Below are 25,402 nucleotides of genomic sequence, written 5' to 3'. Positions count from 1 at the left end.
CTTGATTCCCACTCCACCTCCCAAGTACCACCTTATTTATTGACTATTTTTTTCTAGGTCACCTATCAGGTACTCGTATTATATCATTTATCAAATACAGAATAAGTCTGTGGATTGGGCCAGGTTTTGGATGTAAGTTGCCTTTTTTTTTTTCAGGTGGAGTTACAACCACTTGTATCAGAAACCCAAGAACATAGACCATGGAGGCCAAGGCCCCAGACAGGTCCAGGAACCTACCTTTTTATTGTACGTGCTGCAGTGCTCAGTGAGGTCAGGGAACCATTGTCTTCTAGCAGAGACAGACAAGGAAATAATTACCGTGTAGTGCAGCCAGAGATGAGGCAGGCAAAGTGGGTTCAAGTGTAGGAGAGCACTGGAGACCCCCTCTGTTTTTTTTGTTTGTTTGTTTTTGGAGGCAGCCCACAGTGGTCTCGAATTCACAGAGATCGCTGGCTTCTCTTAACCTTGGGAACCTGTAAGTATGAACTGACAAGCCAGACTGAGCCAGGAAATGGGGCAGGAGTGTGTGTGCCCATCTCAAGCAGAGGAACGGCATAGGTAAAGGCCTGGAGACAGAATAACTGGCCTAGACTGTGGGTGGGAGGTGTGGCTGCTTCCTCAAGAATGTTTTGGGAAAACAGAGAAGGGTACATGGAACATCTGGACTTACTAAAAATATTTCCAAGTGGCCTTACTTACTACATAGCGTAATTGATGGAACCAGATGCATTCCATCTAAGACGCTTAGTATGTGCTCCGTCCCAGGAGTTAACAAAAAGGCTCCTTGGGCTGGAGAGATGGCTCAATGGTTAAGAGCACTGACTGCTCTTCCAGAGGTCCTGAGTTCAATTCCCAGCAACCACATGGTGGCTCACAGTCATCTGTAATGAGACCTGGTACCCACTTCTGGCCTGCAGGCACACATGGAAGGAATGTTGTACACATAATAAATAAATCAATCTTTTAAAAAAAAAAAGGCTCCTTTGCAGACCTGTGCCTCCTGCATGTCAGTAAAAGGCAGAAAAATTTCGCTCTAGGTCTTTGGCCTCAGTTTACCTTTATGGACTGAAATGGTGAGGCAAAACAATGCTAAGATAAGCCTGGGCTTCACAATGACACACTCAATTTTGTTTTCAAAATGGGTCGATTCAGACCCGGTGGTGCTGAGACTCCCTTTCCACCGAGATCAGGGTTGCGCGAAGCCTTTACCCTGGGAGCAGGTGCCTTCAGAACCAAAGCTCCCACCAAAGTACAACACGCCCCCCGAGATAGCGCCTGATTGGCTAACCCTGTGTACACTCCGATCCAGGCTTACCTTTTGATTGGCTGTTCTGCACTCTGTCCTGCGATGGACCCCCTCCATTCTCCTGATTGGCTAAATAACTGCCTGCGCTCGCCCGGGATTGGACACTGGCAAAGCTGCGAGGGTCCCCGCTCTCTGATTCGCCGCGCGGTCCAGCCTCACGGCCTGCACCCTGAATGGCTGCGCCACTACCTGCAATCGGCCTCGGATTGGGTGCGTGGCGCCTCCCCGGCGTGATAGGTCAGGACCACCGCCCCCCTTGCTCCCCATTGGTCGCTCGGCCAAGCCCGGTCTCCGGGTAAGATGGCAGCGGACGGACAGTGCTCGCTCCCCGCTTCATGGCTGCCGGTGACCCTCACCCACGTCGAATACCCTGCAGGTAAGAAGCGGCCCCGGGCTCGAGGACGATCTCCGGGAGCCGGCGCCTCAGCCCGGGGCGCTCTGGACCGCGTGGGCCGGCGTAGGGGCGCAGGAAGACCGCGATGAGAACTGTCAAACAGCGAGCCATGGAGGGGTTCGGCCGGCTCGCGCGCCGCGCAGGCGCAGTGAAGCGGCGATGAGCTGGGCGAAATTGTGAGCGCCTGGCTTGTGCACTCTGCGGCTGCGCGGCCAAGTCGCTCTCCGGGGTCCCGGGGTGCTAGTGGACTGTCCTGGGCCAGAGGTCTGAGTGGGGCGGGCAAGGATCTGGTCCTGGACCTTGTTCCTTGTGCCCCGCCCTCTCCTGAGCCAGAGAGGCCGCACTCCTGCTCGGGCGTGCAGGGAGTTGCCAGTTTCCTTCACTGTGCTGAGGGCTGCTTGCTGGAGAAAGCTCGCTGGTTCAGGGAGCCTACAAAACTAGGCCAGGTTTGGGAGGGTTTTTGGCGCCACGCCCTGAGCAGCGGGGTAGAGGCTAGCCACCCAGGGGTCACAGAGCCCCCGGGAGCTTGACTTGTCTGAGCTTCCATCCGACACGCCTCTGGGAGTGCCCGCCTCTCTGGTGGGAAGGTCCATTAGCCACGGTTCTGAAGTTCCGGCTCCGTAGAGAGTGGTTGGAGCTTAGGCCTTGGCTGAGACATTTCCCTCGGGGGGCGGAGGCACCACCACTCCGGTCATCTCATCTTCTAAGTGGCTCCAAGAACAGTGTCTCCTTTCTGTAATGCCGTGTGACTCAAATGAGCACAGACCTGAGAGGTGCCGGACACAGGGCCTAGCCTGTTCATGGTGGCGAGCACTCAGTAAATGTGCCTGTAGTTGCTATCTAGCTTGGTAGCACCTTCCCTGGATAGATGTTGGTTGCTGAGCAGCTGGGGGCCCCTTGCCGACCTCCGACTGTGGGGGAAGGAAGAGCCCAGGGCCACAGGCAGGGAGAACTTTGGCTCTGGGTGTGCTGGCTACATATAAGGTGTGGCAGTTTCACCCAGGGTCGGGCCTGTTCACCATCCATTCATCCACTCATTCATTCATTCTGCATCCTCGCATCTCCCAAGGGCTAGGCCCTGAGCCGGCTCTGGGTTTGGAATGGCGAAGGCCTTTCACTCTTGCTCTGTTTAAAGTCTCTGCTCCAGAGGAGGGAAACCAGGCCTGGAGAAGGGGAGACACTTGACTGAGGCCTCCACACCTTCCTAACTTTCCCTCCCTGGCTTCAGAGTAACTTCTTGGAGGGCTCATGACCTTACAGGTGAGAAGGCAGCTGCCACTGAGAACACCGTGGATGTGCAGGCTGTGTGTGATGCCCCTGGTTGAGCCTGGCACATCTGGTGAAGTCCAGTCCTTGGACACCCTCAGGAACCCCTGCTCTACATACCCTTTACCTGTTTAACGTGGTGTCTGATCCCCGTGGGGTGTCATACATTGCTCCACTCAGAGGATAGTGGGGTGCAGAGATGTGGTCACTACCCTCATGAGACCTGAATTGTAAGCGTGCAGAGAGGCACCCACCCCACAGTTACTGATCCTAACTAGTGGCTCATGAGCCTTGGCCCAGTCGCAGGCCTGCCTCAGGCTGAGGGCTTTGTGGGATTTGTGGCTGTGCTGGGTCTTCACTTGGTTTGTTGAGTTCCACTGCCCAGGTGGAGGAACCCACGTGTGCATGGGTGCAGAAGTAGGACAGCGCAGTGTGCTCGGGGACCTGGAGTTCTGGCCCCGCAACTGGAGCAGAGGCTGGTGGTGGGGGAAGTGGGCCAGGACTGTGCAGAGCCCGGTAGGCAGGGCCTAAGAAAACGCTTCCCGAGGACAGGGGAGGGGTGGCCAGGGTCCCTAGCAGTGGGTACAGGGGAGCCCGAAGGTCTTGCTTGCTGTAAGGCAACCTGAGGAATATGGTCAGAGGTTCAGGGGCCCTAACCATGCCCTGTTCTCATGGCCCAGCCATTAATCATTTGAGTTTTGAGTGTCAGAACCTCAGGCCTGGGGAGACATGGGCTCAGAAAAGGGTGGGCACTCACTCAGTATTCCCTCGTGGGACCATGGCAACATGAGCCTTTGAACCTGGGTCACTGGCCAACTCTAAGTCAGGTAAGGAATATGTGCATCTATCTCTTAAGGCCTGGAATCTTCTCTCTGCCCTCTGTGGGAACTTGCCTGCTTGTATAAGGCCAGGCTGCTGCTATGGATCATTTCCCGTACTGGGTTCCCCCAGCCTCTGTGAGCCCCACTGTGGGAGTGCCTTGTGTGCCACAGACGATGCTAGGCATTGTTACATCGTTCTTCACGGCTGTGGGAAAGATGCCCCCCCCCTCGCCACACACACAGGAGAGACTGTGGTGGTCTAGGGCGGCTTGGGCTGCTACAGGAAATAAACGATGGTTCCTTAGTCAGCCACTTTGTCTCCATGGTGAGTGGCCTTTGGAGCCTTGCCCGTGAGCAAGGGACCATGACTGTAATCTTAGCATCAGCCTTTGTCTCTCAGAGAGGCCAGTGGTCCTCACCTGGTCCATCCAGTCTTTAGCGGGAGTGGAAAAACCAGTGTCTTACTGCGGAGAGGCTCTGAGAATCTGCTGACTTTGTGGGTGGCCACTTTGAGCTGGCCCCACTGGAATCTCCTGAGTGGCTCTCTCTGTATCTGGTGTCTGGAAGAGCACAGACTTCTCCAGAAGACCCAGCCCCACCTGCAGCCCAGACATGTGCAGCCTGTCAGACCTTGGGGTTCAGACTCCCCCTCTGACAGAGCGATATGTCCGGTCTCTAGACCAGGCCAGAGACTGGGGTTCATGCTGCTTGAGCAAGGCACATAGCCATGCTGAGATAGCCATGCTGAGACTTAGCTCCTTCTGTAAAATGGGGGCAAAGAGGCACCTTCATGACGTGTGTGCTTTCCTGGTTAGTAATGCACCCCTTCCATCAACCAAGTGTCCATGGCTGTGGCCCTGCACTCTGGGACCTCCTCTTTTGTTTAGGCCCTGCTGACTTTCAGAGAACTGACCCCTCTTCTGATACCCATGCCCTGTCTCATCCTATTCCTCTGTCCCTACAGGTGATCTCTTTGGCCAAATCCTTGCCTACCTGAGCCTCAGTCCTGTCTTTGTTATTGTTGGGTTTTTGACCCTCATCATATTCAAGCGGGAGCTACACACGGTGAGTTCCGGCCCCACCCTCTTTCGGTCTTTTTGCCCAGAACCCTCTTTTGGTCTGCAAAGGCTATAGGGTCTTCTAGTTGGGTCCAGATTGTTTACTCATGGTTTGGGCTGTCCATTCAGAGGCCATGATCATGGGGATTGGATAGCAGCCAGAAGGTATGCAGAGGCCCAACTGAGTGCCCATTTTTCCCAGCAGATTTCATTCCTCGGGGGCCTGGGACTCAATGAAGGCGTCAACTGGCTGATCAAACACGTCATCCAGGAGCCTCGGCCCTGTGGAGGTAGGGCTGGGAACTCGAGGACCCAGGGCTTCACGTTGGACATTATGAGAAAGCCCATGTCCTCCCATGATGCCCTGTTCTTTTCTTCTTCCCTAGGCCCACACACGGCAGTGGGCACTAAGTACGGGATGCCCTCCAGCCACTCCCAGTTTATGTGGTTCTTCTCTGTCTATTCCTTCCTGTTCCTGTATTTAAGGTGAGCTTCTTGCCCCACCCCCACCCCTGCCCAGGGGCTGCTAGGGACTTGTTCAGGCTGTGGGCTGAGGCTGTCTGATGTACCTCTTTTTCTAGAATGCATCAGACAAATAATGCCAGGTTCTTGGACTTGCTGTGGAGGCACCTGCTCTCCCTGGGGCTCCTCACTGCAGCCTTTCTTGTCTCCTATAGCAGGTATGAAGGGAGGAACCCCATCCTGCAGTCTGCCCACTGGGGTCCTGCTAGGATCTTGGTCTCTTTTGAACAGTCTCTGTGGCCCCCAGACCCAGAGGCTCTAGCTGCCCTGTCTAAGCCCACGATTGCAACAGCAGCTTCTTGTATTAGCCATTTGTCCCCAGCTTCCTCGGGGGTAGGAGGGGTGCACCCTTGCAGACAGACTCCAGTTTAAGAACTGGCCAGGAAGGAGGCAGGTCTGGAGATGCATGGGCTGCTCCTGCATCCCTGCTGCCTTTTGGAAGTACCTCTTCCATTTGAGTCTTCACATCTGCACACCCAGGGGCTGAGGAACTGGCCCTTGGGCAGGGGTATTGTGCAAACCCATCCCTGGTTGATTCTCATGAATTTCCCTTCTGGCCTTGTCATAGGGTCTACCTGCTGTACCACACCTGGAGCCAGGTACTCTATGGGGGTATTGCTGGAAGCCTCATGGCCATCGCTTGGTTCATCTTCACCCAAGAAGTTCTCACCCCACTGTTCCCCAGGATAGCAGCCTGGTAACCAATTTCCCATCCCTTCCCAGCACTTTGTCCTGCCCCTCCTGCAGGTGTGACTATCTTTGGAGAGCCTGGTGTCCTGGATGGCCCAGGGCCTGGACCTCTGGTGGCATGAGGCTGTAGCACCCACTCTCCTGCTGTCGCCTCCCCCAGGGGCTTCTGGGCCTCTCAGGCTCAGCAGCCAGAGTGCCATCATCTGTCCTTGCTTCTGCACTTAGAGACTCCGGAGGCAGCAAGAGTCTCATGGAGCAGTGGAGGAGGCTGGAGGGCTCCAGGAACTGTTGGGATATCTGGCTTGGTGGTAGGCTCATGCCCTCACCATGGCCCTGGCTTTTGGGTATCTGTCTCTCCAGGCCCATCTCCGAGTTTTTACTCATCCGGGACACGAGCCTCATTCCCAATGTGCTCTGGTTTGAGTACACAGTAACCAGGGCAGAAGCCAGGTGAGTTCAGGGGACAGCAGTCCCTCCACACTGTCCTCCATTTGGAAGGTTCCTCCAAAGCTAGATACTTGCTTCCATTCTGACCCAGAACTCTCCTATGTTCCATTTTTTTCAAATGGAAAAAGTAAGGCCCAGAAAGAAGGGAGCCACTTGCCTGGGCTCTGTCTGTGAGTGGGTGGGAGAGCTGGTTATGCTGGCCCAGTGTGAGCGTTCACCTTCCACAGCACAGATACAGAGAGCTGGGCCTCGGGGTTTTCAGGGCACACGAGTATGGCCATCCTAGAACTCTTTAGCTTTCTGTTAACTGGGTAGGCTGAGGTACAGTACACTGGGCCATCTTGAAACTGAGTACAAGTTAGGGCAAAGCTGGACTTTGGTGTCTCCTGACTCATACTCTTCTACTTAACTCTTCCCCAATCTGGGGTGGAGTTCTTCAAGGGTGGGGGAGGCCAGCCACTCCCTAAACTCTGAGCAGAGCTGAGGCAGGTCAGGCTCCAAAGGATGCCACTGGGCAGTGCGGGCAGTGTGGGTGTCTGGCAGCTAGGAGAAGTGTTAGGACATCAAGGTCCGCATTATCCTAATGAGCTTGAGGGCAAAGCCTGGGATCCATGAGGAAAGGGGATTTGAGGGCTAGGGCAGGGCAATCCCATTAGTGACAGAAAGGCCCCAGATGCCTCAGGCTCAGCTCCCCACCTGGCTCCAGAGTAGCCAGCCCTGCCCGGCCCTGCTCAGGCAGCTGCCACCCGCCTTCATCCCCTGCTCTCCCTGGCACCTGCTCCGTGTCAGGATGTGTGCAGGGGCTGAGCACAGTGAGACAGCCATGTTCTCACCCTCCTGGTGGTCAAGGCAGCAGGGATCCATGAGGATGGAAGGGCTGGGGCCACATCACACCAGGGCCCTGTGGGCCACAGTTAACTTCCTAGTTGTGCAGGTACCTTACATGAGCACTGTTACTTCTGAGCCTCAGCTAGCCCCTCTAGAGCACAGCGGTGATTCTTCCTGTGTCCCTCCAAGTAGATGCTTCCTCCCAGGCAGCCCCCTCGAGTATACCTTCCTCTGCTTGCATACCCACGTAGAGGAGTATACCACCTTTTTGTAGCTGCTTTGGGGGTAGCAGCAGAACTCCCCACAAATAGACAGACCCAGACAAGTATCACTGACCTTTCTTGTCTTGACCCAGCCCTATCTTGTCATCCCCTAACTCACTTCCTGAATTCCAAACCTGGGTCATCATGATACAGCCCAGCCTAGTGCTGGCCCTCTTCAGGTTCCAGCCTATGGCAGGAGCTCTGATTGGCCTGGCCCTGGCCAGGGTGGGTATGGTTGGGCATTGGCTGTCTCATTCAGACTGAGCAGGAAGAGAGAATAACTGTGGGGCTTGCCACTCAATACCAGGCATCTCCACATCTAAGCCAGCCCCATTTTGCAGGAACAGACAACGCAAGCTGGGAACAAAATTGCAGTGACTGGTGGGTGTGGCTGGGTCAAGCCTCCGAATCTGGCCTGTACCATGCCTTGCATGACGGATGGACATGATGATGGACGGAGGGGTGAAGCAGAGACCTCTACAGACCCAAGTCACCAAGTGGAGCCTTTTTCTTTCTTACTTTAATTTTAATGGACATGGTGGACCAAAGGGCTGAGTCAGGCCCTCAGTGAGGACCCTGGGAGGGCCTGCTCTCTGTGGGTCACATGGCCAGAGATCCTGGCTCTGCTGCTGTCCGCTCCTGACTGGGTGGAAAGTGCTCTTGGCATGGGCCCTGGGGTGGATAGAGCACGGGGGCTCGGTCCTCTGGTCTTGAGACCAGGAACTCCAGGTGGCGGAGTGCACACTATTTATTTTTTGGGATTATGGAGTCTGGGCTGAAGAGGCTGCTCTGCGGTGGCTGCCCTGTGTACAAAGGGACCCAGGTCAGCTCCCAGGCCGTGTCCTGAGCCACAGGTTGGACAGCCTGCCTCCTGTTGGACCTGAGTGGGGCCCTGGGGCCTGGGGCCCATGAGTGAGGCATCCCCTGCTCTCCCTGCCACCATTGCCATTCCAGAACCTTGTCAGTGTTTCCTTGTCTGGGGGCAGGGCCCAGAGTGAGCACCCGTCTGTCGGCTGCTGTCATTGTGTTCTTCCCTATATCAACCCAACATCACAAGGGCTTTCTCTGGTCCTCTATCCCTTCCTGACAAAAGAGCCTGCACATATGGGTAGCACACCCGAGCGTTTACAGCTCCTTTTGTCTGGCCATCCAGTAGCATCTGTCTTCATTCCCACTTGAACAAAACAGGAACCAGGAGCTAGGATTCTGGCAGTGTGGCTGTGCTGACACCCTCCCCCATCAGCTGCCCTGTGTGCTCTGGATTTCTCCCTGTCCTTCTGGCCTGCCCTGGAGGCTAGAAACCTGTGTGGGTTGACCCTGGAGGCTGCCTGGGTGTGGGCTTTCTGATCTGCCACGCTGCCCAGCTGCAAGGGGTCCCTCTTCGGGCCTCTCTCTGAGTTGCCCTGCCATGGTTGTGGAGATGCTTCCAGAACTGAAGCAGCCCCTGGGGACTGTTTGATACCCCCCCCCCCTTTTCTTTGTGGAGGTTCCTAACCTGCTGCTGAAGCACAAGTTTTTGGTGCTTTCCTTTCGTGTTTGTTAAAGGCTGTGTCCAAGCCCCTCGAGATGCCAGGGCCAGGGCTGGTTTCTAGGGAGGTAGGTCAGTCACGTTCCCTCTCCTTCCCCTAGGATTTTTATTTTTTACTTTTTGCCTGAGACAAGCCAAGTGTGAGGTGGTTTAAGAAAATAAATGAAATTGTTTACTATTGTTTTAAAATAAAATCTGAAACTCTGGAGACTGCGTATACATTAACTGAGCTCATGTGGGGGTGCTGGGACAGCTGGGGCACGGGTGGCCCTCTGGGACAGGGATGTGGTAAGACCCTGAAGTCATAAGCATTTCCAAGATACTCTAGCCCCGAAAGTGAGGGTTTGAATGGCCTCAGTATCTGCCACAGGGGCTTGCCAGCCTCTGGTGCCTATGCCACCAGTCTGTCACCCAGAATGATCATGTCTGTGCTCCCGTCAGACGCCCTCCCTGCCTAGTATAGGCTAGCCCTGGCCAGGTGTTCCTCCACAGAATAGTCTTGAGGACTGGGGAGTATCTGCCCTTCACAGCGGTTCCATGGTCAGCATCGCTTGTGCTGTCTGCTTCAGTGTGTACAGGTGGCCAGAGGCCTTGCAGGACCGAGTGAACACAGGCTGGCCTGAAGCAGGTGGTTTCCTTTCCTGGCAGGTTATGCCAAGGTGCACAGCCACTCTCTCTGGGTGAGGGTGTATGGGAGGTCACCACGGTCCTCACATGGTGGGGGAGGGTAGAATCTTAACAATTAGGACTTGTGACAATAGTAACCCCAGGAGAAAGAATGTATCTTGGACTTGAAATTGTTGTCACGGTCTTTAAGTTACAGTGAGCCCTGCCTGGGCTTTAGCTCTTCTCTGGGGCCACACCCTGACAGCTCCTTTCTGCACACCTGCTGCCCTAGGACAGCTCATGGGTGTGGTGTGAGACTGGGCTGAGTTGAGACCTTTAGTTGTGCCATTTAGTAGCACAGTGACATTAACTCCTCCGAACAGGTTTCATGGGAAAACTGGTACAGGCCACAGGTCAGGTGACACATAGGTCAGTCAGGCCACGAAGCACTTTCTTCACAGATGTGACAGCTTCCCAGCCCTGCATTCCAAGCACATGTGTACCCAGGGTCTTGGGCAGGATATCAGGGTTGGGGACAATACATGGCTCTGATCTGGTGGCTGATTCCCTAGGCTTCCTCCAATAAGCATTTGCCTCTAATGCCAGGGGCCCTGCCTCACTACCCCTCCTGATGAGTTCAGAGCAGGGCAGCTGCACTGGCTTTCAGGTCTGTAGCACCCCACTAGCCATGGACTTGGGAAGCCAGGACATTAGGAGGGTGCTATAGAAAAAGACCCTCTAGGGTCTGGCACCATCCCTGGCTCAGCACCAAAGTTGAGCCCAGCTGAGGACTTCTCTTGGTTTCCCTGGGAGCATACTGGCCGACTGGCTATCTGGACAGCAGCTCTCAGGACCAGAGATAGCTAGGGTGGCAAGGCCAGGTCTTTGTCCTCTACTTGCCCCCCAGCTGAAGCTCGTCTTCACCAGCGCTTCTCTTTATTGATCACCTGGAATATTCACATATGCAACCATGAATGTAGTTCTGGACAAGCTGAATGGAAACAAGAAGGCTGGGGCACAGTCACCAGAAAGAGCGCAGCAACTGGGAGATGGCACCTCGGGGTGGGTGATGGAGACAAGGCCTCAGGGGCTGAGAGCCCTCAGCACTGGATAGTTCTCTGAGTCCTGGTCCTTGGGTGTTTATAGGTGACAGATTTCAACTTGGCTGTGGAGATGGTAGTGACTGGCCAGGGCTGAGGAAAGGGGCTCCTTACAGCCCCAGCTCTGAGAAGAGAAGGGCTAGCCTGGTTCCCTTCCCTGGGGCTCATGGTGGTGAGCTGAACTCAACCCTGGCACTTGGACTATGGCAGATGCTGAGAACAGGACCTGGAAGGCACTTGGCTTGGATCTTGGGGCCCTGTTAGAAATTTTCCCTGGCTCAGTCAAATTGGAGGGCACAGGAACCAAGGAACTGAGCCATGGCAGGTGTCCATCCCAAAGAAGGCGTGGTTGTGGTACTGGCAGGCCTTGGCCTGGGCTCAGAGCTTGGCCCTGGGGTGGTTCTGTAGTAGGCTACGCATGTCCAGCAGAGCTTTCTCCAAGTAGTGAGCCATGCGGGCAGCATTAGTCTCAGCACAACTGTTGTAGGCCGACACGGAAAAGTTTATATGGGCCTCCATGGGGTTATAGCAGATGCCATATCCATCTGGGACCACAGGGCCGAAGAACATGACGCAGTCTGTCTTGGCAGGCACCTGGGGATAGCAGGTTCAAGATTTTCATAGCCAGGCCTGCGGGAGCCCTCCTACCCCTTGGTTGTACCAGTTTGCCTTTGTATCCACTCCCCTCGGGCTCTTCCTTTTCTCCATGGGGTGAGCTTTCCTTCATGTTCCTAGAGAGAGCAGCGGTGCTCCTCTGGTCCCAGCACTGCCTCCCCGCCTGTGCTCCACAGATCTGGGGAGTTTCCTGGGACTATGGCTCGTCCCCAACTGTGTCCCAGCACCCAGCACGTGTTAGTTGGTATTGATCAGGGAGTCATTTACAAATGGAACCGATTCTCTTAGAGGCCTAAGCTTTCCCATCCTTGTCACAGCAGTGCCCCCACCCTGAGCTCCTGCTTGGGAACTCAGCTGCTTTGGCAATGAGCCTACGGTGACCTGTGTGGGCCACATTACTCCTAAGGTCCAGCTGCCAGTGGGTTGTAAAGGTTATTCGTATTTTATATATGTGTATGCCTGAGTGTAGGTATGTGTGCCATATGTATGTGTGTGCCCACAGAGGCCAGAAGACATCAGCTAACCCGGAACTGAAGTTAGAGGTGGTTGTAAATAACCTGATGAGGGTGCTGGGAACTGAATCTGGGTCATCTGGAAGAACAGCCAGTGCTCTTAGCCATCACTTCAGCCCCTGCCAGTGGGTTCTACTCACCCCATCCTGGGGGCACCTAAGGCGGTGGCCTACCTGGCTGGTAGAAAGGTTGAAGTGCATAGCAATGGCATAGGAGGTATCCATGAAGATGTCGGGCATGCTCACGAGGTCCTCAATGGCTTGCAGCTTCAGACCCAGCAGGTGCCGGTCAAAGGCCTCCCCTCGGATTGCCTGTGGGAGGGGGAACTGTAAGAGGCAGGTGCTGCAGGGTCACATCCCTGCTCTCCTCGGGAGTCTGTGGCAGTGCGGCCCCTTCTAGCCACTGGTCTCTCAGAAACATGAGGTCAAGGTGTCCAGGTAGAAGAGCCCTCACCTCCCAGATGGGGAAACTAGGGCCATAGAGGAATAGACAACTGGCCAGGGAGGCAGAACAGTGCAGGGCTTAAAACATAAGCTTTTACCAAGTGGTGGTCGTGCACGTCTTTAATCCCACCACTTGGGAGACAGAGGCAGGTGGATCTCTGAGTTTGAGATCAGTCTGGTCTACAGAGCGAGTTCCAGGTCAGCCAGGGCTACACAGAGAAACCCTGTCTTGAAAATCAAAAACCAAACCAAACATGAGCTCTGGTAATGAGCGGTTCAGTGAAAGCTAGACGGTGTCTGCGTGTAAGATGAGCAGTGTCCGTGTGTGCCATGGAACAAGGTCAGGTGGGGTCTGCACGTGGGTTTAACAGGGCAGTGTCTGCATGTTGGGTAACATGGGGCATTGTGCCCTTCTATGACAGGCAGTGTCTATGTGTGCCTTGCTTGTAGCATGGACACACTGTACCTACTAATGCTCAGACCACCACCTGGCTGGCTGCATCCTCAGCTGCTGGAGAGCAGGAGAGATGCCATCTGCTGGGCCATTGGGGAGCGTGCACAACACGATGTGCTCAATGCCATCATGGAACTGGGATCAGGGCAGTGGCTAGGTTGACCCTGGTATCACCAACCTTCAAATGGTAATATTAATTACTTTTTAAATTTATTTTTATTTTGTGTGCATTGGTGTTTTATCTGCATGTATGTCTGTGTGACGGTATTGGATCCCAGAGTTACTGACAGTTGTGAGCTGCCATGTGGGTGCTGGGAATTGAACCCAGGTCCTCTGGAAGAGCAGTCAGTGCTCTTAACCACCAAGCCACCTTTCCAGCCTGGAGATATTAATTCAAAATAGTGAGATTCCCAGGGGCTCCAGAGCTCCAAGAAGAGGCAATTCTTCCCAGGAACAGACAGACAAGCAGAGTGGTAATAGACAGTAAGGAAGGACAGCAGGGCTCACTCACTCGGTCAGTGTAGGCTCGATGGGCCTGCACGGCCTTCCGAAGCAGCTCCACCTTCTGCTGCTCCTGGGGGTGGGGTGGGAAAAGAGGAAGCTGAAGTGCTGCCCCTCCTCCCCCTTGTTAGCAGCTCGCTTTGCACCCAACACCACAGCAAGTACTGAACCACCGTGGCCTCGTTCTCCAGAGCCCAGCACTCGCTGCTGATGTGAGTGGACAGAGGGCTGGCCGGCTTCTCTTATGAACAGATGGAGAGATGGTTTCGCCTTGGGTGCCAGGAAGCTCAGAACTAAATTCATGGCTCCATCTTCCGTTAAGTTCCCTTTGCCCACCGTGGGGCTAGAATACCATCGGGGTGCAATCCATTTGCACAGAAAAGGTGAACAGGAAAGGAAGGATGACCCAGCATGGCCTACCCATCCTGCCCCAGACCACTCACCGGCACATTGGTGTCATCCATGCTTTTGACAAAGGCCAGTGAGTCTGTGGAGGCTGAGCGGATGGTGTCAGTGCGGCCCAGGTGGAACATACGCAGAGAGGCACTTTCATATGTGGCACATGCCTGTCCATAGATCCTGGATGGGAGGTGGATCTTAGTATGGCCCCTCTCCACAGCGGCTGCCTCCAACTCCCCTCCCCTCCTCCTCCGTGGGGCAGGTGATCAGGTGCACCTGTAGTATGCCAGCTGCAGGGCTATCTGGATGAAGGCATCAGGGCTTAGCTTCTCTGACTTGGGGAAGTCCTTTCCAAAGTGATGGAATACCAGTATCGTGATGTCCAGGTCCTGGATCATGCTGGGGTGGAGGTGCAGGAGGCATGGGTGAGAAGCAGGCAGCTGGCAGCCTTGTGGCTGGCCCTCCCCGACAGGACACAGCCATGCACTCACATGCTGATGTTCTGTTTGGCTTTCTCAATGTCGTTCTTGATCTCAGGGGTTATGTTGAACCGCAGCTTCTTGGGCATGGGCAGGGGCACCATAGGAGACCGCACAAGCTCAGGCTTTTTTCTGCATGGGACAGGGGGGCTTCAGGCTCACGTTGGTGTCACGGAAGCCCGAGTGTCCCTAGGACTGAGGAGGGGAAGACGAGTTCCTGCAGCTGGGGTAGGAGGTTCAGAAGTCATGGGTCAGCTCTTGTGAAGACTGATTTCACCCCAGCTTTCAAGATGCCAGATGGAAGCCAGGTGTGCTGGCATATGTAGTGTAGGCTTCGGGGACAGAGGTGGGTGGATCTCTGTGAGTTTGAGGTTAGCCTGGTTACTTAACGAGTTAGAGGGCAACCAGGCTATAGTGAGACCTGGTTTCTTTCTTCTTCTGTTTTTTTGTTTGTTGTTTTTTGTTTTTTGAGACAGGTTTTCTCTGTGTAAAGTCCTGGCTGTCCTGGAATTCACTCTGTATACCAGGCTGTCCTCAAACTCACAGAGATTCACCTGCCTCTGCCTCCCGAGTGCCGGAATTAAAGGCATGTGCATCACCATTGTCTGGCTGAGACTCTATTTCAAAACAAAACAGAGACCAAATGAAGAGGGTCTGGGGAAAACAAGAACCCTGTCTAAGGCCACAAAGCTGGGATATACAGAGCCAGAGGTAAATTCAAAGCCAGGTGTGACTGGAAACTACAGCCTCTGCAGCAGCGATTAAGACTGCTGGCTGCTCTCCTCTTTACTTTGTTGTTTTGTGAGACGAGGTTTCTCTGTGTAGCCCTGGCTGTCCTGTCCGTCTGGGAACTCACTCTGTGTAGACCAGGATGGCCTTGAACTCAGAGACCCACCTGCAGCTAAGGGCTTGCACCACCACGTCCTGGCTTGCTCTGCTCTTCCAGAGGTCCTGAGTTAAATTCACAGCAGTTACTTGGTGTCTCACAACCATCTATAGTGAGATCCAATGCCTTTTCTTGTGTGCAGGCATACATGCAGACAAAGTACCCATATATATAGAATACATAAATTTTTTTTTTTTAAAAAGTCATCTAAACTAGGTGGTAGTGGTGCACACCTTTAATCCCAGCACTCCAGAGGCAGGCAAATCTCTGAGAGTTTGAGGCTAGCCCGGCCTACAGAGCAAGTTCCAGGACAAGCCCCAAAGCTACAGAGAAACCCTGTCTCGAAAAACAAACAAAACAAAATTTTCTAAAAGAGAGAGAGAGAGACTGACTGACTCTTCGGTGAAAATGAGAGTGAGATATCTCCACAGGCTAGGTCTGCACACCTCCTGCCATCAGGAACTGGGGAGTGACGCTGAAGCATACTCACGTGTACTCAATGACATGGTCCACAAGAGCGACAATGGGGGGCCCTTCTGCAGCTGCATGCTCATAAACCATCCCACAGGATCCATCTTCTGCCACAATGAACTGTGGATGAGAAAGGGCCCATGCTATCAACCCTGTCAGACCCTCTGGAGGGCGGCTCTCTGGGTGGGTCTCACAGGAAGGGTCCCCGGAAGCCATCTCCTGTCCCTGTGTTGACTGCTCAGCATGCTTGAAAGCAGAAGCACACCACCCCAGCAGCGCTGCTGCACCTGCACTATGAGGAAGGCATCCCCAGAGTGCACCACTCTGACTGACCCCAGACTGTCTCTGACATGCTGAAGGGTTACGCTGGGGGTGTCGGTGGCGTGCAGGCCAGCTAATAACAGGCTGGTTGCCCGGTAATTACAGCAGCGTCCTCAGCCTCCTTTACAAGCAGGAGGCTAGGGACGCTGGGCCTAAGGAGGGGACAGAAAGTCGAGAGCCTCAGTGAACCAAGCTTTAGGGTTGTGGCCCCGCCAGGTCCTCACTTGCCTGCAGTGTCTTGTCGAACCAGCGGTTGCCACTGTTGAGCTTGCTGCCACCACCATGCAGCATCTGGCCTGCTACATGGTTGCGGTAGACATCGTCTGAGACTCTGGGCACTGGCTTGTCCAGGCATACAGTGAAGATGCTCTTCTGAATGGAGTTCACCGACTCCCGGTTTACTTTGTCTGTAGGAGTTGGGGTAAGTGTAGGGAGCCTCAGAGCCTGCTGTCTCCTGAGTAGTTCCCCACCTTTGGGGCAACTAGGGCATGTTTGGAGTTTGGGATGTATGCTCAGAGCTTTGCCCTCAACAAGGTCCTACCAGTATCCCCATATACCCCAAAGGGCAGGGCCCAGCTCCTGGCATACTACAGACTCAGAAGCCTAGGGTCACATGGAGAGCTGGTGTGGAAGTCAGGGATCTAATACCCGCAATCTATGCCCATGACCAGTATGGGATTTGATGAGGGTAGTTCTGGGAGTAGAGGGAGTATGGAGAAGGACACCTTAGTCACAACACTTGTCTAAATCCAACTTGCTACTTCACAGGAAGAAACTGGCCTCACCAACCTGAACCTTGGTTTTCTCATTTATAAAATGGGCCAGTAACATCAGCTCCAAATTGAGAGGGTCAATGAAACAGTGGCTGCCCCAGCCTCATGTTGGATCTATTTGGCACATAAGAAAGCCCCTGCCCTGGAGGCACCTTTGATGAGGGTGTTGTAGGCCTTGGCCCAGGTGTTGCGGTGGTTAGAGGTGAGGATGCCAACAGGCTCTTTGTTGGTTTGCAGTGACGAGTTCCAAATTTTCTCCAGCTGCACAAAGATCTGATCCGAGGTGAGGGGCGTCCCGTCACTGTGGTACACGTCCAGCTCGAAGAACTGTGAAGTCAGACGTGGAAGAGAAGGGGCCTGGGTGATCTCAGGTTGAGAACACCCACCAGCCTCTCCTGGCCTTGGCTGCAGCAGAGGAGCTGGACTTGGGCTGGGAGGGACTGTGGCCCCTCAGAAGGGCAGTGGTGCCCACCTGGTAGTTGTGCACCACAGTTATGTGCATGGGTGGCTTCTTTGTCTTTAAGAAATTCACCACAGAGTCCTGCTTGGGGCCCGGCACACGGCAGGAGGACAGGATCTGATAGTACTGGTTCATGCACAGCGGCTTTCCTCCCAGGAACTCAGCTGGCAGGGTCTCGCTGTGGGAGGACACAGGAAGGGGTCGCTGGCCAAGGGGATGGGGAAGAGGCTGGGGCAGACAGACACCTGCTAGTACTACTTGGAACTGGGTGAGGGGCCTTCTCTTTAGCATGAGGAGGAGCCAGTAGGGCATAAGGGTGTTTTGAGGCCTATACTTTCTAAGGATTGGGACCCTGTTTATGAGTCACTCACAAACTCCCCCCTCCCTTTATGAGCTTCAGTTTGCCACAGGCATCTGTGATCAGTTTGGCTGGGATGACAAGGTCACCAGAAGTCCCAGGAGCTAGAGCAGAAGACTTAAATGTTCTCACACTGACCACTGTCTTCAACTCTTTCCAAGGCTGGGCAATAGGAAATGAAAATGACATGGGCCGGCTCAGTGCCCGGGTTGACACACTGAAGTCCAGAGCCAGAGCGAGTCAGGGGCAACTATGGTATTAGGCAGGTGTGGGCAAGGTAGTCAGGGTTGGGGTGGGGCTGCTCACTTGTCAATCATGGACTTGAAATCCAGCACACCCTCGATGAGTTTGGCAGCGAACCTAGGGGATGAAGTGGAGATGTGAAACTGTGTGGTCATCCAGTGGAAAACCTGAGTAGGAGGAGGATGAGCCAAGGGCGGACCTATGGAATCACTCCTCCACCCCCTCAGTGTACGGAGGCCTGACGAGTTCAAGGTGGACCCACAGCAGTGGGAGGCCCTTCTGAGCTTCTTCTCATCATCTCAGGTGGTAGCGCTGTATCTGCTGGGTGCTGATCAACAGCGGCACACACTATGGCTAGGTAAGAGGCCAGTGGTGACTGACATCCACCAAGGACCTGAACCATGGTCTCAAGTATTCATTATGTGGAGATTTGCTACCGTAGTGAGATAGAGAAGGGTCCCTCCAGGGTCCAAGTATTCTTGCTGCTAAGCTCTTTTCTCTTTCTGAGTCTGTATTCCCAGGTCACTGCTGCCAACCTCTTCCTCCTTGGATTATCTGGGTTTAGGAAGAGGGCTCTCCTAGTTCACACCAACTGTTCCCCAATGCCTGAGGTCATCTGTGGTTCCAGTATGGGCTGGTTGAGTTCCCGGGCTGAATCCGTCCAGAACCAGGAGGCACTGGTCTTTTATCATTTGTGCGTGTGCATTGCTAGGGATGGAACCTAAGATCTGATGCATGCAATCACCCAACCACTGAGCCACACTTCTTTCTTCCTCTCCTTCCTGGCTTTTCTCTATTCTTGCCCTGGTCTCTTTAAGAGAAGCTGGTGGCAGTAATGAGTGGCAGGCTCCTGGAGATCCCTGCTGCTAGTATTTTTATCTTTGGGAGAACTGGAACAAGGGCCAGGGCAGGTGACGTGGCTGAATGTGGAAAGGGGACTGTGTATAAAGGTCGCCGTGTGGTCAGCTGAGCAGAGTGGGAGGGACTCAGGGCAAGGTTGGAGGGTGAATGGCTCCAAAGCCTTGGCACTAGAAGTTTGGTCTCTTAACTGAGTTGTGCCCATGGGAGAGGGTCCCCTCATTGTTCTGAGCTTCAGTTCCCCATCTGTAAGACGAGACTGTGGGCAGGGTAAAAGCACAGGGCCAAGGCTTTTCCAGTTTCCTAGGGAGTGGACTTGAGGGTTCTAGAAGCCCACAGGGCCCTGACCATGGGCACTGGCCAGCCTTGTGCCAGTCTCAGACACTCACCGGAGCTGCCCCTGCAGATCCACGAAGTCCTGCTTGGGCAGCATCACTCCTGGGCTGGAGCAGATGACCACGGGCTGGCGGTACTGGAGGTAGGCTGTCTTGAGCCACCACTCAGACAGCTGGAAAAGGACCAGGGCTGATCAGGAGTAGAGCACAGGTACCTGGTTCCCTTTCTTCCCCAGGTCTAGGGACCTAGCTGGCCCTGCTGTCCTTTGGCCTCTCTGCAGGACAGTCTCCTAGCAAATGCTGAAGTTCATAGTGCCCTTCCCTGCTCCTACCCATCATCTTCCCCTGAGCCTGAGCAAACAGCACTGGCAAACAGAGTGACCTGGGAGAAAAAGACTGGAAGCAAACCTGGCAAGGGAATAAATGAGTGAGAAGCTTTTCTCTTGTTTCTTTCTGTGTGTATGTGTGCTGGTGAGTCTTGAACCCAGGACCTCACGTACATGCTGGCAAGCACGTTTGGTCACTGAACTATACCCTCCCTTTATCTTACAAATTTCCCACCAATGACTATAATACACTTGTAAATAAAAATGCATCCCTAGATATGCAGACTAAAACAGAAGGAATGACATACAATAGTAATAATGATGATGATGCCCAGGAAGTGGGTTTTCAACCATCTCTAGTTGGTAATTGTCTGAGGAACCAGCACCCAGTGTCAGGGTCACCCACAGGAACTGGTCCTTCACAGTGGCCTTAGACTAGGAGCTGGACACTGGTAGTTGTCAGGGTAATTCTAAGTGGGAACTCACGGAGAGGGTAAGTTACTCATGTGTCCTTTTCTGCCCCATAGACAGGGTCTCTCAGGGGATGACCTCAGGCATGGCATCAGCAGTGCCTTTTAGCCTTCCGTGCTGATACAACTCACAGTAAGTTAGAGTAGGTGTTTGTCCTTTGTCTCCAGCAACTTCCACCTACCCTCCCTTCATTTTTTAATTTTTTCGAGACAGGGATCACACCATGTACCCTGACTGGCCTAGGGCTGTGCAGATTAGGCTGATCTGGGCCTGTCTCCCATGTGCTAGGCATGTACCACCATGCTACACCTATCTCTTGCAGGTTCCTAAACCTCTTGAGACCCAGGCCTCTCAGTGTGCTCCACGCCATCCTAAATAGCAGCAGGATCTGTCTACACAGTACAAAGCCTATCTTTATGAAGTCTGTGGCATCAGGCCACTCGTCCTGGGCCCTTGACAAGAGGGAAGGGAAGGTGACTTGTCACAGGCTGGGTAACGCCACTGTGTATCTCAGGGTCTTCCTGGGAGCAGCTATGAGGACCTGCCTATGATCTACCTCTCTAGGTCACAGTTTCTTCATCTGTAGGAAGGAGGCAGACAAAGGCTACCTCTTGGCCAGGGGCCTTCACACCACAGGGGTTTCAGGGCCCTAGCTACAGTTTAGAACTTGGGGAGAAGGTGTCCTTTGGCAGAAGCAGCAATGTTTCAAGGGCGCTGTGAGTGGAGAGTGGGCAGCCTAGCTCTAGTCAGAGTCTTCGGTTGTAAAGATTCCCTGGCTCAACAAACTCAGAAAGTCACTAGACCCCAAATCTCTAAGATCCTTTTGGGGCCAGCATCCTGACTTCTATAGTCCAAGACCCTGGCTTGTTCAGGTTCAGCAAGTGCTTGCCCCTGCCAACTTTCACCTGCTTCCTACCCGGGGCTCCAGACTCCGCCGAGGCCCACCCATCCAAGGTACTTCCCAATTCCTACCCCAGTCAGCCCAGATCTGGGGTTCTCCCTCCATATATTCTGTATCTACAGATCCATCCAGCCTAGGTGAAGAACTTGAAAAAACAAAAAAAACTGCATCTCTGCTGAACACATAGGCCTTTATTTTTTGACAGTTATCCTTTAAACTATGCAACATACTTGTCAGCATTTATGGCGTGTTAGATATACATCAGATGACTTAGGGTCCACGGGGGCAGTTATTTAGTGACACAAAAACACTGAATGACCTAAGGGACTTGAACATCTGTAGATCTTGGTATCTGCAGGGCCATGGAACCAATGCCCCAGGGAGACTGAGGGTGACTTTTTCACCCAGCTCAGGCTGTCCCTCCCCTTTAGCCAGCTTCTTCCTTGGGCTTCATATTGGGACCTTCTTCCCCCAGTTGCTTTAAAAGGGAACTTCCCACCCAGAAGTCCCACTGCATCAGCAAATGCTGTTGAGCCCTGGGCCTCATGACGCCCTACCTCCGTGTGCCAGGCCCAGGCCATCAACATCTTCCTCGAGGGAAAGACGTTGGCTTCATCATTGCCTCTGGCTCCTGCTCTTGCTTTCTTCCTGGCAGCTGGAGCTACCGTTTTGTTTTTTTTTTAAATATTTATTTATTTATTTTTATTATCTATTATGTATACAATATTCTGTCTGTGTGTATGTCTGCAAGCCAGAAGAGGGCACCAGACCTCATTACAGATGGTTGTGAGCCATCATGTGGTTGCCGGGAATTGAACTAAGGACCTTTGGAAGAGCAGGCAGTGCTCTTAACCACTGAGCCATCTCTCCAGCCCCCCGTTTTTTTTTTTATATATATATAAAAAAACCTTTGTGTATAATGTGATTATAAAAATATGTACCATATACCAGTGTAGCTGTGTTTTGAAAATTGAACTAATCTGACTGACTATATACAGAACCAGGAGCTTGTACAGCAACCTCAGGGTGACACAAATTCCCTGCCTCAGGTTGTCCCACAAGTCTACATTCCTTCCCTTGACTGTCTATCCTGCTCTGAACACTCTGGCCCAGGCTCTGACCCAAAGCAGGCCATACTGTTGCTACCTATGCCCTCAAATCCAACACCCTCTCCCCTTGTCCTCCCCCAACAGACACTGCTCTCCGTATCTCTAGCTCTTCTCTCTTCAGTCCTGGGACTGAAACTCAGGGTCTCATACATGCCAGGCAAGTGCCGCAACCCCAGCCAGCATGACCTTTAAAAAACTCCATGTGCCAGGTGGTGGTGGTGCACGCCTTTAATCCCAGCACTCGGGAGGCAAAGGCAGGCAGATCTCTGTGAGTTTCAGGCCATTCTGGTCTACAGAGCAAGTTCTAGGACAGGTTCCAAAGCTACACAGAGAAACCCTGTCTTGAACACCACAAACAGGGGGTTGGAGAGATGGCTCAGCAGTTAAGAGCACTGGCTGCACTTCTAGAGGACCCGGGTTCAAGTCCCAGCACCCACATGACAGCTTATAGCTGTCTGTAACTCTTGTTCCAAAAGGATCTGATTCCCATATACAGACATACTTGCAGGCAAAACACCAATGTATATAAAATTAAAAAAGTAAGTTATTTAAAAAAATACAAACAAATAAAACAAAAACCAACCCCCCCCCAAAAAAAAACCAAACCCATGACTTCACCTACTGATTTACTGATTTACAATCCTGTTTCTACCCTTTTCCCCCTCCCCCATGAGAGGCTGCAGCCAGGTCCTTCTTGCCCATCCTGCACTTGTTGATGGTAATTACTCTGCCAAACGAACAAATAAAAATGCCAGAACAACTGGTATGGGGAGACTGTGGGCATGCAGCCAGCAACAAACAAGCTGAGGGGTGCTCTGGAGGACCCGGGGCCCCGGGAGACCATCAGGATGCTGCCGTCTCACTTACCCAGTTCTCCATTTTCTTGGCCCTGCGCTCCAGTCCCTTCTGCAGGCGTTCCCCTACACCCCCTGAGGTCTGAAATTCGTCCACCAGTTGCTTGGTGTGGGCCCACTCTTCCTCACTCACGATGGGCTGCAGTGCCTTGAGGTAATGGTCCAGGGACTGCTGCAGTGGGGGCACGGGCAGTCTTGGCAGTGCATCCTGGTGGGCCTTGAAGCGACCAGAAACCTTCATCAGGGAGGAGGGCTTGAGGAGGCCCAGGGGCTTCACCTGAGGGAAGCAGAACAGCTTATTCATTCTCTCAGAGTGAAGCGCAGCTCTCCCGAAACTAGGCGCTTATATGCCATCCCTGGGGCAAAGACAGTTTAATGGGTGGTGTCTTCTCTGGATGCCCAGCCCTCCAGGTATAGGAGTCCCACCTCTCAGGAGCCTAGGGGTGCAGGGAGGCTAGCAAAGGGCAGGGGCAGGGATGAATGACATTGTTGGGGTGGCAGAGGTAAGGGGGCCTCACACCTATCAGGATGCACAAGACCCATTATCCTTTCTACCCTGGGCAGATAAGTTAGTCAGCAGAGAGGCGGCCACTGGCTCTCTAAGCAGAGGTCCCCAACTCCGCCCCCCCCCTTTCCAGTTTGAGAAATAGGAAGGAATCGGAAACAGGAGAATCAGACAGTGACAGCGCTTCTGGGTGAAGCTTTAGGCTCTGGGCTTTCTCTTCACTGTGGGGTGATGATCAGGGGTATGGGGTGGTGAGGCAGTGAGAGAGCTGAGTAGCCTGGCATGGAGGGTGAGAGGTAGCAGAGAGAGAAGGGAGAGTCCAGGAGCCTCCGGAGGTGGCAGGAAGCGAGGTAGGAAGGTCCCAGGCTGCTGGCACAGTGGCAGGCAAGCGGCAGAAGCTCCATTCCATACCTTCTCTCTCTGCTGCTCGTCCTCCATGGCAGGACTGAGGATGTGAGCCCTGTCTGTCTGCCTTGGCTGGATCTCTAAGCCTAACTGCACTACCAACTGGACGAGCAGAAATTAGCAAGAGGCAGCCACCTGCCCGGGCTGGAAAGAGAAGACAAGATCCACACTTCAGGGCTGAGGAGCAGCGAGGCAGCAGCCAGGGATGTGGTGGCATCTAAGGCTGCAGCCGTGGTGGCTACAGGGTCGCAGCAGCTGCTCCTTCACGTCTCTCTAGCTGGTGAGTGGGCTGGAAGTAGGCACTGGAGTAGGAGGAAACCTGGACTTTCTCCTTTCTTCTTTGGATGGGCCCAGTGCCAGGGAGGCAAGCCAAAAGGTATTAAAAATTCACCTGTCAAAATCTCCATAGATCTTTTTGATGTGGGGAAAACTTGGCTGGAGGGTGGAAACAGCCTGGCTGCTAACCCGTGGCCCTGAAATCAGTCCTGTTTGGGACTATGCAAGACAGAAGATGGCAGGAAAGGGCCACTAGTGGACAGTGATTGCTACAAACCTGTTTCCCTTCTAGGCTCAGGGGCTTTTGGTGGCCACCCCCTACCAAAATCTGTTTTTTGTTTGTTTGTTTGTTTGTTTTTTCTGAGCTCTAGATCATTCAGGTTGCAATCACAAGAGTGGGTGTGGGCGTGTTGGGGGCTGGAGTACTTTTGGTATGAATAATAAACCAAAGGACTCTCGTCTGGATATTGGGCTAAATTGATTAGCAGAGTCGTGGGATGTGATTGTCATCTTCTTGCTACAGTTTCGCTAGCATTAAAGTGATTGTACCAGTATGGTGGTCCCAGAGGATGATGTAAAAGCAGTCTGTTGGGATGGTGTACAGCTTTTGAAAAGGGCGAGGCGGTTCTCAGGTGCTACTAGGACCCCTAGAAGAGCCTTGGTCTGAACTGTTATGGGTACCTTTAGCTGCCAATTCAGTGTCTGAGATGGAGACACAGCTTGCAGCCATACAGAAAGCTTGAATCGGAGAGAAAAGGAGCTCACATCAGGATAACAGCATTGGGGAAGGATGGCGAAGGGATGCCTGCCACCTCCTTGCCTGTTCTGGGGACTTTCAGTAAGGAGCTCACATCAGGATAGTAGCATTGGGGAAGAATGGCAAAGGGCTGCCTGCCACCTCCTTGCCTTTCCGGGGACTTTCAGTACAAGTCTCCACCGTAGTTCTCTTAGTCACATACAGTGGGGGAGGGTGAGCACCCGATGAACTCAAGGAGAATGACCAACTGGGTAGGCTTGGAAAAGTGGCTCTGGTGGGGGCAAAAGCAACCGGGCCTGAGGCTGAGTCCTAGCCAGGAGGTCCCGAAGGGTGTCTGAATCAGAATACCCGAAAGCATGAAGGAGGAGCGGGATGGGGTGTGAAGATGCAAAAGATTGGAACTTAGGCTTTTCTTGGGTCGTTGACAATGAGCACCAGAGGTCTCGGGTTCGATCCCGCCCCTCACCTGGTCGCTCTACTCTGCCCACCTTGCAGACCGCACCCTATCAGCCGGTGTGGGGATTCTGGACTGTCATTTCCCTACAGCCCACGGCCCGCCCGCCTTCCCCGGTCCCGAACCTTCCCGGGCATGCTCACCACGGTCCTGGCAGCAAAGGCCAACATCGTCCCAGCCTGTGTGCGGACACAAGGTCCGCTCCGCCCTTCGCGCTGGGCAAAGTCTGCGCCTCTATGGGGTCAGTGGGTTCCCCTCTCGGGTTCTAGGTTCAAGGTCACCGAGTCACCGCTGCCAGCCAGGAGAGGCGGCCCCGCGCCCACCGGGCCGGGCGGGCGGCCGGTGGAGCAGGACTCACGGGGCGGAGCCTAAGCGGGTCGCGGTCCCGGGCCGCTATCCGCGAGCCG

At 53.7% G+C, this 25,402-nt stretch overlaps 2 protein-coding genes across 5 annotated transcripts; one reads left to right on the top strand and one right to left on the bottom strand.

The window, feature by feature from the left end:
* The first annotated feature begins 1,478 nt into the window (after nt 1–1,478).
* Dolpp1 (dolichyldiphosphatase 1) lies at nt 1,479–9,331 on the top strand. Its single transcript, XM_048431992.3, has 8 exons — nt 1,479–1,682; nt 4,752–4,852; nt 5,051–5,135; nt 5,232–5,331; nt 5,427–5,525; nt 5,936–6,064; nt 6,418–6,507; nt 7,937–9,331. The coding sequence occupies exons 1-8, from the start codon at nt 1,607–1,609 to the stop codon at nt 7,971–7,973; spliced, it is 717 nt and encodes a 238-aa protein (XP_048287949.1). The 5' UTR covers nt 1,479–1,606; the 3' UTR covers nt 7,974–9,331.
* A 1,317-nt stretch (nt 9,332–10,648) lies between these two features.
* Nucleotides 10,649–25,374, bottom strand: Crat (carnitine O-acetyltransferase). Of its 4 annotated transcripts, XM_087899784.1 has the most exons (15): nt 25,139–25,374; nt 23,515–23,652; nt 22,612–22,875; nt 18,992–19,110; nt 17,808–17,861; nt 17,156–17,321; nt 16,836–17,010; nt 16,139–16,317; nt 15,609–15,709; nt 14,245–14,364; nt 14,030–14,152; nt 13,798–13,933; nt 13,365–13,427; nt 12,130–12,267; nt 10,649–11,423 (listed from the first exon to the last, which is right to left on the bottom strand). In XM_087899784.1, the coding sequence occupies exons 2-15, from the start codon at nt 23,539–23,541 to the stop codon at nt 11,208–11,210; spliced, it is 1,881 nt and encodes a 626-aa protein (XP_087755910.1). In that variant the 5' UTR covers nt 23,542–23,652; nt 25,139–25,374; the 3' UTR covers nt 10,649–11,207. The 4 variants fall into 4 exon arrangements, with proteins under 4 accessions (XP_087755910.1, XP_087755909.1, XP_087755912.1 ...); XM_087899783.1 differs by lacking the exon at nt 23,515–23,652 and having other exon boundaries at nt 25,139–25,373; XM_087899786.1 differs by lacking the exon at nt 23,515–23,652 and having other exon boundaries at nt 22,612–22,815; nt 25,139–25,373.
* Nucleotides 25,375–25,402: the final 28 nt, after the last annotated feature.

The sequence above is a fragment of the Myodes glareolus genome, chromosome 21, assembly GCF_982192425.1.
Source record: "Myodes glareolus chromosome 21, mMyoGla1.1, whole genome shotgun sequence".
NCBI lineage: Eukaryota > Metazoa > Chordata > Mammalia > Rodentia > Cricetidae > Myodes > Myodes glareolus.
Note: the sequence above shows the minus strand (reverse complement) of the source record. Positions and strands in the feature narration are given on the sequence as shown.